The sequence below is a fragment of the Hylobates moloch genome, unplaced genomic scaffold (assembly GCF_009828535.3).
Source record: "Hylobates moloch isolate HMO894 unplaced genomic scaffold, HMol_V3 SCAFFOLD_2, whole genome shotgun sequence".
NCBI lineage: Eukaryota > Metazoa > Chordata > Mammalia > Primates > Hylobatidae > Hylobates > Hylobates moloch.
This window is the reverse complement of record NW_026652277.1, coordinates 162889037-162902365: the sequence shown is the minus strand read 5'-3', so window position 1 is coordinate 162902365 and position 13329 is coordinate 162889037. Positions and strand designations below refer to the sequence as shown.

General features: G+C 46.0%; 1 protein-coding gene across 14 annotated transcripts in view; it reads right to left on the bottom strand.

Annotated features, from left to right (window-relative positions):
- The window catches only part of SCAF8 (SR-related CTD associated factor 8), a 231812-nt gene extending 225490 nt beyond the window's left edge, over positions 1-6322 (bottom strand). For 7 of the 14 annotated variants that reach the window (XR_009212524.1, XR_009212523.1, XR_009212527.1 and 4 more), the window contains exons 1-2: positions 6197-6290; positions 5769-5852 (exon numbers count right to left, since the gene is read on the bottom strand). Coding sequence is in view for 6 of the 14 variants with exons in the window: in XM_058435618.1 (XP_058291601.1) it covers positions 5769-5852; positions 6197-6277 (165 nt within the window). In the remaining 8 variants the exon portion in view is untranslated. Of the gene's footprint in view, positions 1-5768 lie in introns of all 14 variants that reach the window. The other 7 variants (XM_032161021.2, XM_058435619.1, XR_009212529.1 and 4 more) reach the window with 6 other exon arrangements.
- Positions 6323-13329: the final 7007 nt, after the last annotated feature.

Here is a 13329-nt window from a genome sequence, read left to right as displayed (position 1 = left end):
ATAAAATGGAGATGCGAGTTCACTTTATAGAACAGAAAAATGTAGTGGATATTAAATTGATTCTGGAAAGCCTGCATCCTGGAACAGTTTAATCTATCCGAAAGGATCCAAAGACAAAAAATACTAAGAATTTAGGTAGCCTAAATATAATTAAAGGTAAAAGAATCCTCTCAATTTATGAACTACGGTAAATCCAGAAATTAAACTGAAATTATTCTTCTGACATATCTCAAACCTACATATCCGGTCCTACATCTTCCCACTCAGCCTATTCAGAGCAGCAAGAGAAATAGATCATGGGGGAAAGGCTACATTGTAATACACTAGCTATACAAAGGACCCGAAAAAAATAGATCACTGATTGGTATTTTATTATATAAAGATTTACTGTTAACTTTTTTGAAGTGTGATTAATGGTAAAGGGACTACGTTTGTTTTTTGTTTTTTGTTTAAGTACTTTAAAATTTAAAAGAATCTGGCCAGGGGCAGTGGCCCACGCCTGTAATCCCAGTACTTTGGGAGGTCAACACAGCAGGATCATTTAAGGCCGGGAGTTCAAGAAAAACCTGGACAACATATTGACACTCCCCACCCATCCCTACAAAAAATTTAAAAGTTAGATGTGCATAGTGGCACATGCCTGTATTCCTAGTTACTTAGGAGGCTGAAGCAGGAAGATCACTTGAGCCCAGGAGTTCGAGGTTACAGTAAGCTATGATCCTGTCCTTGCACTCTAGCCTGGCCAAGAGAGACTCAGTCTTAAACAATAACAACAATCTGCTCTATTTTAAAATGCCCTCTCGAACTAAAGGAAAGAATGGGTCATGCACTACCACTGTCTCACGACCCCTTTTCAAAGAAACAAAAAAGGAAACAAACAAAAATAGAACAAGATACTACCAGAATGCCCTCCATATAGTGATCATTCTTAAGTACAGAGTAGAGATAGGCAGCTCACATAAAACTGCTGCATTCCAGCAATCAATACAGTCCCAAAGTAATCCACAGATTTAGGCAGTTCAATCTGCGACCCTTTTCACTAGGAAGAAATGCTAAATCGTTACAAGTGCCACCATCTTAGAGCAGCAGCAACTGCAATAGCTTGCACTCATAATTCTCTTATGGTTAACTGCTCACCCAGTGACTCTGAGGAAATATTGTATTCTAATCTGAACTTAAGTCTTTCATCATTTCAGAATTGAAAGTAGTTGTCATGGGATTAAACTTTCATCACAGTGATGACGTTTAAATAGAAATTATTTTTCTCCCACAAAATTAGCACGGGGCACTTAAAAAATAAATCATTGAGCCTAAATCTCATTTAACTCGTGAGAAGAGAAATTTACCACATAATTCCTGCACAATTAAAGGATCTTCTGACATAGTAATTTTTTAACACAGAAGTGAAAGGTCAACTCCTTTGAGAAATTATGGCAGGGAGGGTAGACATGACAAAAACAACGCATACATATCTTGCATAAAGTCTGGGATTTTCATAGCTGAAACTCATCCACAGTCTGCAGATTAAAAATCTATATTATTGGGTGTTTTTTTGTTTGTTTTTTTTTAAGCAGTCTCACACTGTTGCCCAGGCTAGAGTGCAGTGGCTATTCACAGGTGCAGTAATTGCACTCTATAGCCTCGAACTCCTGGGCGCAACAGATCCTCCCGCCTCAGCCTCCCAAGTAGCTAGGACTACAGACACACACACACAATTCACAAAAATCTATATTCCTAAAGTCTCTGGCATCTTCCTGGTTTTCAAACCAATGATCTCCACAAAATTAAAAGATGGGGGTGATAAAATTCAGTCTGGAAAAACCTGAGCCTTAGGAAGCCATAAAAGGTAAGTATTTTGTATTTTAAACATTTAATTTGGGGCAGGCACCATGGCTTAGGCCTGTAATCCCAGCACTCTGGGAGGGGAGGTGGGCAGATCACCTGAGCTCAGGAGTTCAAGACCAGCCAGGGCAACATGGCAAAACCCCATCTCTACAAAACAAAACAAACAATTAGCCTGGTGTGGTGACCTGTCAACAGCGAGTACCTGTCTCAATTTTTCTGATTCAGGGTGGCACTGTTGCCCGGGCCAGAGTGTAGTGGTGCAGCTCACTGCAGCCTCCACCTTCCTGGGTCACGAGATCCTCCCACCTCAGCATCTGCCCCCTCCTTTACACCCCTTCACCCAAGTTGGGACTACAGGCACGTGCCACCGTGACCAGCTAATTTGTGTTGTTGTTGTTGTTTTGTAGAGATGGGGGTTTCGCCATGCTGGCCAGGCTAGCGTGGAACTCCTGAGCTCAAGTCATCTGCCCGCCTTGGCCTCCCAAAGGGATGGGATTACAGGCATGACCCATCGAGCCCAGCCTATTTTAAATATTTTAAGGTGAAGTATCAAAATATTTTGTTGACAAACATTCCTGATTATTCGTAGAGCTAAATTTTGATTCCTTACAAAGCAAATGGAATTGACAATTCAATGTTTCAAAGATATCTTTAAATTTAGCAGAGAAAGTTGTGATGGATTAAGCCCAAAGATAAACACCTTTAAAAGCCAAACTGACTATGAGCATCGAAAACACCCTTTTCTCCTAATCCTGCAACTAGAATTCCTTTTTAATTTTTGTAATTTGTAACACATAATTTAATGGAAAACAATCATTATTGAACTACTTCTCAGTACATACTTATTTGCAATAACAATGTTTACTACACATCAGCAAATATTACAACATTCACAGAAACTGCATTCAAAATAAAAAACAGTATTATGTATTGTTTTGTGTTTAAACAGAAAAAAAGTATTTTTCTGAATCTTCTTCAAATATATTTCCCTTCCTCAACTCTCTGATTCTGTACTGCTATTTTTAAGCTAACCCTACTTTGAAATATGGTGAAGTTAGAGCATATAAATAAATAAGGAAGTTACAAGACTTAAGTTCTTTGAAATCCATAAGGGGAAATGAGGGAGTGCTACATACACTAAAATGGGACTACCACAAACCTCAAGTTCCTGTAAAATGAGAAAACAGGTGAAATACCTCTCTAAACATGTAAATGTTAGGCCCCCTTATCCTTAATTAATATTAAAACGAAAAACTAGAATTAACATTTTTTCCCTACTGTGACCAACCACAGTGCACTAACCACTTGTTTACATCTAATATTTGGGAGCTACTGTTTAAAACGTCATGGATGGGCCAGGCGCAGTGGCTCATGCCTGTAATCCCAGCACTTTGGGAGGCCGAGGCGGGTGGATCACCTGAGGACAGGAGTTCGAGACCAGTCTGGCCAACATGATGAAACCCCATCTCTACTAAAAATACAAAAAATTAGCTGGGCGTGGCGGTGGGTGCCTGTAATCCCAGCTACTCTGGAGGCTGAAGCAGGAGAATCGCCTGAACCCAGGAGGTGGAGGTTGCATTGAGCCAAGATCTCGCCATTGCACTCCAGCCTGGGCAACAAGAGCAAAACTCCGTCTCAAAAAAAAAAAAAATGTCTTGGATGGCCCTTTGAGGGGGAGGACCACATTTTTAGGAACCCCCCCAAAGACAGACACCCATCAAACTGTGTGTGGGGAGGGGGGTGGCAGGGGGAATTAAATCCAATGAGGGCAAAAAAAAAAAACAAAAAACAAAAACACAACACCCCAGGCATGGTGGCTTACATCTGTCATCCCAGCACTTGGGATGCCAAGGTGAAAGGAGTTCAAGACCAGCCTGGGCAACATAACAAGACCTCCTCTCTATAAAAAATAAAAGTGGCGGGCGTGGTGACTCTGGCCTGTAATCTCAGCTACTTGGGGGGCTGAGGTGAGAAGAGGACCCCTTGGACTCGGGAGGCAAAGGATGCAGTGAGCCAAGATCACACCACTGCACTCCAGCCTGGGTGACAGAATGACACTCCTCAAAAAAAGATAGCTATGAAAAAAAATGAAACACCAGGCGCAGTGGCTCACGCCCATAATCTCAGCACTTTGGGAGGCCAACGCGGGCGGATCACTTGAGGTCAGGAGTTTGAGAACAGCCTGGCCAACATGGTGAAACCCCGTCTCTACTAAAAATACAAAAATTAGCCGGGCGTGGTGATGCGCGCCCGTAATCCCAGCTAGTCAGGAGGCTGAGACAGGAGAATCGCTTGAAACCGGGAGGTGGAGGCTACAGTGAGCTGAGATGCTGCCACTCCAGCCTGGGTAACAAAAGCGAAGCTCTGTCTCAAAAAAAAAAAAAAAAAAAAAAAGAAGAAGAAAAAGAAGAAGATTCCCAAGTCTATTGCTCTAATTTATCAATGTTAAAAATAAAAAATGTAGTATTAAAAAAATGCTTTCCAAAAAAAGTTATATATCACCGCTATTCAAAATAGCCCAAATATAATCTACCGTTTAGCCTCTTGGCTAAGACTCTCAAATACTGTTTTTCTTTTTAAAGAAATTAAAACAAGATAAATTATGCAACGGCATTTAAAAGTACTGTCCTATTTGGGCCGTCACAGCAAAAAGCCTCGTATTTTAAGACGTAAATATTAAAGATACTCTAACAATCATAGTACTGAATAAAGTATTAGCACTTCAAGAGTTCATAAAATTTATGCTAATTTAGTTACCAGCATAATTACACTTTTTCTTTTTGGAGACAGTCTCACTGTCACCGGGCTGGATTGCAGTGGCGCCGATCTCGGCTGACTGCAACCTCAGCCTCCTGAGTAGCTGGGATTACAGGTGCCTGCCACTACGCCCAGCTAATTTTTTGTATTTTTAGTAGAAACAGGGTTTCACCATGTTGGCCAGGCTGGTCTTGAACTCCTGACCTCGTGACGTCAAGTGCTGGGATTACAGGCGTGAGCCACTGTTCCCGGCCATAATTACACTTTCTAAGGCGTACGGGTAGGGATACTAATGCTGACTGTGCAGATGTGTACTTGCTATGTTTGATGTTTACATTAAGGCCTATTGAAGTCGGAGTTTAAAAAGAAATTAAATACAATAAAACCTGTCTTCTTCCAGACTAGTAAATTCAACTACACAGTGAAAATGGAATCTGCTTTTTAAAATCTCGTTTGACACGTGAATGAGCCAGCGAGAAATGTTTCCCCCCGAATCTTCCATCTCTCGATGCACAGATCTCTCCCTACCATTTGTCTTTATGTCGTGATGGATTAGAAGAGCAGAGAGTAAAAATAGAAGATATCGCAGAATAACCTTTGTCTGCCTACTAACAATCCAATTAGCTGAAGTCCCTAGCTGGCAAATTACCTAGTCAACAACGCCTCAATTATAAACACTACGTGTAACGTGACCACAGATCAACACCCCGTAGGTTCATTTCCCCCACCACCCTCAATTGGTGTTAGCCTCAGTGAGGACCCGGGAAGGTCTGGAGAGTGATGTCCAGCGTCCACTTAAATCCTCAAAGGCCCAGGAAGGAGGTGGGCGGGACAGGCCTCGGCGGAACTGACCTCGAGAGACCCGTCGGGAGTCTCCGGGGGAGGGCCCAACCGGGTCTTTCCCTCCAAGCCCGCAGCCATTCCATAGGGCGCCGGAGACGCCAGAACCTCCCTCCGCCCCAGGGCGGCCCTCCCCCAACCCTCCTCCCGGACCCGGGGGAGGGGCACCCAGAGGAGAAACACCCCTCCCCCACGGGCACTGCTAGGCCACCGGTCACCCCACCCTTAAAAAACCCGCTGGCCCGCGCCCACCCTCCGAGCCCCGGCCTCGACCAGGGGTGGGGGCGGTGCGGGCAGGGGCAGGGGAACCCGGCTGCCGTACCAACCTCGCTATTGAAGGTCTTCACGGCCTCCATGTTGTCGCTGCGGAGGCCCCGAGCCCGGCGGCGGAAGAGGCGGCGGCCACTGCACTGGGTGGGGAGAGCGAGACGCGGGCTGCTGCGTGGCCGCGAGGAGGGGGCGCTGGCGGGAGAGCGGGCCGCTGCGACCTCGGGGCGGAGTGGAAGGGCACGCGCTGGCGGGGAAGGGCTCCCTCAGCGGCAGCACGGCCCCGGCATGGCCGCTAGGGCGGGGGGGAGCGCCGTTCTAGGGAACAGAGGCGCTGCCGGGGCGGGTCGGCGGCGGGCGGGGGAGGGGCTGGGCCGCGGCGCCTTCTGTTCTCCGCCCCGCTGCGTTTCGGTCCCCCTCCCTCTAGCCCCGTCCCCTACACTCTCCACCCCTTTCTTTCCCTTCCTCCGACGGGCTCCTGTTTCACCTCCCCGCCGCTCGGGCCGCAGGAACCAGCCCCGCTCGGCGAAGACAGAGGAGGAAGCGCTGGCAGCAGCGGCTGCGGCATCCAATATGGCGGACTCGAGTCGGGCCGCGCAGCTCGGGGATCCGCGGCGCCGGCCAGCGCGCCCCCTGGCGACTGGACCGTGCGGGCCCCGCGGCCGCGCGGAAACCATCGAGCGCGCTGGGGCCAGAGCGTCACCGCTCGGAGGCCCGGCTGGGCTCAGCTGCGCTCGCCTTGGCCCCGGGGCCGCCCGCGCCTCGCCCCCTCCCCGCGCCCCGCGGACGCGGGAGCGAGCGCTGCGGCATCTTGGGGAACGCCACGGCGGGTTTGTACAGCAGTAGGAGGCAGCTCCAAAGCGCGGCTCTAAGAAGAGCCTAAACGTGCCCAAGAAGCGGCAAGTTTAGGAAATGTGCGCGTTTCGCTTGTTTCCCGGTGGATTGGTCCTTTTGCACAAGCGGCAGGGGTTAGTTGCTTTTCAGAACTTTACTCGACAGTGCCCTAAACATCCGCAGCCCCCGCCAAGAAAAAGTTCCTGGTAATCTATTTAGTAACTGAACTCAATTGTTTTAACTGCACAGGGAGGGAACATTAGAAACCAAAGTCTTGGATACGGGTTGGGACAGGCGGCGAGGGAAGCAGGCATGCAGCAGCTCCTTGCAGGAGATGCCCGCTGCATAGAATCCAGGGACTGGAGTGGCACAATGAGTGCATTTGTCTGCAAGGCGGGAAGGGGACCCTAGAATGCACAACACTTCAATAGGTGAAAAGGGAACCCGTCTGTTTCGGAAGATGAATTGTTCTAAAGGAATTTTGCCCTAGGATACTTGGAGTAACGGTAAATACAGTATTTCTTAGATGAATTAGGAGATGCTGCTAGTAAAAAGCCTTTTCTCTCGTGCAGCGCAAAATAAGGTACCAATTTAAAAATATTTATTGATGTTAAAAGATAGGGATGTATCGTGGAACCCCGAACACTGCTGTCCTCTTGTTGAAAGTCATTTTTCAACAATCACTCCCGAATTCACTCAAAGGAAGAGAGGAACATGAGGGCAGGATCGTACGTTTGGAGAGTTTTGGAATCAAGGTACTTCCTAAGAGCTGTGCGCAGAGCCCCGTGAAACTGGGAAAGTAAGGCCCTTTTTGAGGTTTCAGAGCCTTCATTCTACTTCACTGGCAGCTTTAGTATAGGGGCTGGCTACTGAGAAGGTAACAGGGATAACTCGCTAAGTGCTTTTATATTTACTTTCAAAATCTCAAATTCTGTCACAGATTTCTCCACCGCCTCCCATCTTCAGGCCTAGCCACGATGATCTTTTACCGACACTTGCAGTAGCCTCCTAACTGGTCCCTTGCTTGTCTTCCTACAGTTCATTTCCAGACAGTAGCCGAGGGATGTTTATCTTAGATAAATCAGATCAGGTCACTCCCTTACTTAAATCCCTTAAATACTTTGCTATTGCCCATCTGATATCATCATAACCTCTCACCATGGCCTGAAGGCCCAGCCCAGCCTGCCGCAGCTCACACCACCTTCTCTTGCTCTCTGGCTCTCCTCCTGCCACCCTGGCCTTTCTGTTACTTGACAACAAGCAGTGTTTTCACTGTCTCTTCACACAGGGTGCTGTTGCTCTTGTCCTTTCCATAGCTGACTCCTCCTCCTTCACTCTTCCTGAAAGAGGTCTCCTGATCACTCCATCTAAAGGAGCATTTACTGTGGCTTGAGAAAGTACTGCACTCAGTTCTGTGCATGCCAGGTTCTCAACAATCAGAAGTCACTGCTTTGAGGCCGGGTGTGGTGGCTCTCGCATGTAATCCCAGCACTTTGGGAGACCGAGGCAGGTGGATCACCTGAGGTTAGGAGTTCGAGACCAGCCTGGCCAACATGGTGAAAACCCATCTGTACTAAAAATACAAAAAAAGTACCTGGGAAACAAATAATCTAAAGTAGCTTTGATCGTTATTATTATTATTTGAGACAGAGTCTTATTCTGTGGCCCAGGCTGGAGTGCTGTGGCCTGATCTTAGTTCCCTATAACCTCTGCCTCCTGGGCTCAAGCGATTCTTGTACCTCAGCCTCCCAGCTGTAAGTAGCTGAGATTACAGGTGCAGGCCACCACACCTGGCTAATTTTTTAAAATTGTTGTAGAGACAGGAGTCTTGCCATGTTGCACAGGCTGATCTCAAACTCCCGGGCTCAAGTGATCCTACCTTAGCCTCCCAGAGTGCTGTGATTACAGCCATAAGTGACCACACCTGGCCTGGATTTCTTTTTGAGAGTAAATTACTCTTCCCTGTGTGTGTGTGTGTGTGTGTGTGTGTGTGTGTGTGTGTGTGGAGGGGAGCTATTTTTGTTTATAAGGGTAAACTTACAATTTTATTCTGAAATAAAGATCAATAATATGAAGCATTGTTCCACTGCACTGTAAAAAATTTAAACCGTGTCTGCATTTCAGACAAAATAATTAAGTCAACTTGAAGTTGGGATAAAATTTTGGCATGAGGATAAAATAGATTTTCACCTGTTTCTGAGCCTAGAGAGGATTGTAGTGTCTTGACTTGGCAAAGGGAAGACAGTCAAAGGCTCTCCCATTGTTCAGAGGTAACCTGAACCCTGTAGTCTAGTATTTGGCTGGGGAACTACTAGAATTCTTGCCATTCTGTTAGTCTGGCACAGTGAAAGACAAAGTTTTGCAGGCAAGTAAAGTGGAGGCTAAGAATAATGGTATTTGTACCTTAAAGGAAATAAAGCCATCTTGGTTGCATGGTATAAGGTCATGGCAGTCAAAAGTATCAGCTGTTGCCTTAAACTACCTATGGTTTAAGGTTTAGGAGGTTGCATTAGATTTAGTAAAGGGGCTTCATTGGTGACTTTAGTGATAACAGCATCAGCGTAATGATAGGGGAAATCAAATTGCTTTGGGATGAGAGTGATTTAAACTTTTTTTTCTTTTTTTTAGACAGAGTCTCACTCAGTCGCCCAGGCTGGAGTGCAGTGGCGCGATGTCTGCTCACTGCAAGCTCCGCCTCCCAGGTTCACACCATTCTCCTGCCTCAGCCTCCCGAGTAGCTGGGACTACAGGCTCCTGCCACCACACCCGGCTGATTTTTTGTATTTTTAGTAGAGATGGGGTTTCATCCTGTTAGCCAGGATGGTCTCGATTTCCTGACCTCGTGATCCGTCCACCTCGGCCTCCCAAAGTGCTAGAATTACAGGCGTGAGCCACCACACCCAGCCTTAAACTTTTTTCAAGAGTTATAGAGAGGAGATTTAAAAAAAAGTTGTAGAGAAGAGAAAGAGAAAATAGTAGTTAAAAGGGCTAAAGGATTAAGAGCATAGTTGCTAAACTATGCTCCAGTGTGTCCTGAGGCACAGCAACAAATTCAAACGAATGAACCATAGAAGGAACAGAGAAGATGTCCAGGGAAACATACCAATGCTTCAGACACCACAGGAACTACTAGCTCAAGGGAATTCACAATTTCAACATCAGATTGTACTATGTTCCCTTCTTTGTGAAGTTGGGTTTCTGACAGTTGTTGGGATAAAAGGGAACTACTGAGTGAAAATTGATGTGTGCAGAAAAAAGAGTAGAATTGTTCAATCTGATTTCAAGGCTTTGAGAGTTGTGAAGTGCTGGACAGGCATACACACTCCATTGTTAGGTCATTGTGCTTATTTAAAAATGAAAAAAATAGACCAGATGCAGTGGCTAATGCCTGTAATCCCAGCACTTTGGGAGGCTGAGGCAGGAGGATCATGAGGTCAGGAGTTCAAGACCAGGCTGGCCGATATGGTGAAACCCTGTCTCTACAAAAAAACAAAAACAAAAAAACACACACACACACAAATTAGCCAGACGTGGTGGCACGTGCCTGTAGTCCCAGCTACTGGGGAGGCTGAGGCAGGAGAATCGCTGGAACCCGGGAGGTGGAGGTTGCAGTGAGCTGAGATGGCACCACTCCACTCCAGCCTGGGCGACACAGAGAGACTCTGTCTCAAAAAAAAAAAAAAGAAAAGAAAAAAAATTATTTTCTTCTGTTTACGTGTATTACTTTTTTCAAGTGGTTACTAAGTTGCTAGGACATAAGTACTTGTTAAATTGTTTGGACCTTGGCAGGCATCATTTTAAAAATGGTTTGAGACCAGGCGCCATGGCTCACGCCTGTAATCCCAGCTCTTTCGGAGGCCAAGGTGGGCAGATCACAAGGTCAGGAGTTCGAGACCAGCCTGGCCAACATAGTGAAACCCCATCTCTACTAAAAATACAAAAAATAAGCCAGGTCTGGTGGTGGGCACCTGGAATCTCAGCTATTTGGGAGGCTGAGGCAGGAGAACTGCTTGAACCTGGGAGGCAGAGGTTGCAGTGAGAAGAGATGGCGCCACTGCACTGCACTCCATTCCAGCCTGGGCAACAAGAGTGACTCATCAAAAAAAAAAAAAAAAAAAAAAAAAAAAGCATACGTCTTACCACCTTGCCATTTTTGTTTTGATTTATTTTAAAAGATTTGTAGAGAAGAATGGATTAGTAATCACGAAGAGTTATAAAAGAGAATTGAGTGTAGACATTGAAAAAATTAGCATTTGAAGCACAAAATGATGGTGAAATGGAACCTAATCTTATCTGCGGGGTCAGGACACCCTGCATAGTCTTTAGGATCTACAATCATGGCCCTCTTAACTCCCGGGGACAGTTGACACCTTAAAATGATAGATTTCTGGAAGAATGGCAGACCAGAGTTCCTAAATACTTGTGTTGTCTAACTATCAATACTAATTAAAATACTTACTTTTTTTTGTACTTTTTCTGTTTTGTTTGTTTGGCTTTTTTTTTTTTTCTTTCATGTCCATCCTAGTGGATGAGAAGGGGCATCTCATTGAGTTTTATTTTGCTTTGAGACAGGGTCTTGCCCTGTCACCCAGTTGGAGTGCAGTGATGTGATCATGGCTTACTGCAGCCATGACCTCCTGGGATCAAGCAATCCTCCTGCCTTAGCCTCCTGAGTAGCTGGGACTACAGGTTTGTGCCACTACACCTGGCTAATTTTTTTTTTTTTTTTGGTAGAGACAAGGTCGCACTATGTTGCTCAAGCTGGTCCCAAACTCCTGGGCTCAAGCAGTTCTCCCTCCTTGGCCTCCCAAAGTGCTGAGATTACACGTGAGCCACTGCGCTTGGCCACATTTTCTCTTTTGTTAGAGACATGGTCTGACTCTATCAAACAGGCTGGAATGTAGTGGCATGATCATACCTCACTATAGCCTCAAACTCCTAGGCTCAAGCAATGCTCCCACCTTGACCTCTGGAAGTGCTGGGATTACAGATGTTCACCACCATGCCTGGCCAAATTTTCTCTTTAAATTCATCTTTCATTTGATAGAAATTAAAAAGAATCCTCAAAGGCCAAGCAAGTGGAAGCAGGAATCCAGAGAAATAAGGAAGACCTGAAATGGCAGAATACTGTGAACATCTACCAGTCCCTGATGTCACCAAGCTTTGATTCTGATAGCCATGGAAGACAAGTATACAGGACATGAGATGACCAACTTATGGAGGACAATACACAAAGCTTGTCTGTAGGTGTGGGTGGGGAGCAGCAAAGAAATGTGCCTGTCTCAACATTGGAACTAATGAAGAGAGAGGGGAAAAAAATTCCTCTGAACCACAAGTCATACCTCATGCAAGTTTATGGTCCAATTCATAATTCTTGGGTGACACGAAAAACCTCAAGCAAAGAAAGTCATTTGGTACTGGGTTGGCATGCCTCCAGGCAATTGACAGAGGATCTGCAAATTCAGAGGAAAGCACCTTTAGATGGGGCACAGTAGCTCATGCCTGTAATCCCAGCACTTTGGGAGGCAAAGGTGGGCAGATTACCTGAGGTCAGGAGTTCGAGACCAGCCTGACCATCGTGGCAAAACCCCGTCCCTACTAAAAATACAAAAATTAACTGGGCATGGTGACGCACGCCTGTAATCCCAGCTACTTGGGAGGCTGAGGCAAGAGAATCACTTGAACCTGGGAGGTGGAAGTTGCATTGAGCTGAGATCGCACCACTGCACGTCAGCCTGGGCAACAGAGTGAGACTCCATCTCAAAAAAAAAAAAAAAAAAAAGAAGGAAAGCAAATAAGATTACAATTAACCATTTAACAGGAAAACAAAGCATCATGAGTAAAAGCCAACAGAAGCAAAAGACAGCAGAATCAGACCAGCAAAAAGTTCAGCTGGTGGAACTGACAGATTTGGAATATAAAATTTTCAATAGATTTCCTGGAATGTGGTGGACTAGGTTATTCAGACCAGCCCCATTACTGAGAAAAACAACAAATGCTGGCTAAAAGGAAAAAAATCTGGCCAGGCAAGGTGGCTCCCACCCATAATCCCAGTGCTCTGGGAGTCCCAGGCAGGAGGATCACTGAAGCCCAGGAGTTCGAGGTGCTGTGAGCTCTGATCACATCAGTGTACTCCAGCATGGGTGACAGAGAAAGACTTCATCTCTAAAACAAAAACAGAAAGAAAGAATAAAGGCCAGGTGATTGGCTCATGCCTGTAATCCCAGTACTTTGGGAGGCTGAAGTGGGTGGATCACCTGAGGTCAGGAGTTCGTGACCAGCTTGAACAACATGGTGAAAACCCGTCTCTACTAAAAATACATAAATTAGCCAGGAGTGGTGGTTCACACCTGTAGTCCCAGCTACTTGGGAGGCTGAGGCAGGAGAATCGCTTAAACCCAGGAGGCAGAGGTTGCAGTGAACGGAGATCACGCCACTGCACTCCAGCCTGGGCAAGAAGAACGAAACTCCAAAAAAAAGAAAAAGAGAGAGAGAGGAAGGAAGCCAGGAAGAAAGGGAGGGAGGGAGGAAGGAAGAAAGGAAGGAAAGAAATCTTAAAAACTTTGAAATCACTAAAAGCAGGACAAAGTAGAACTTGAAACTGATTTTTCCTCGAGAGCATTTTAGACAAACTTGAACTTTGGGTTTTGATAGTCTCCTGGGGTAAAGGGGGCAAGAGTCAAACCCTGGGGGAATGCATGTTGGGAAGGCTGATTTAGGAGTCTCTTCATATCAAGCTGGCCCCCTCAAAGGGCTACAGCCCAGGATTAGGGCAAAAACAGAAGT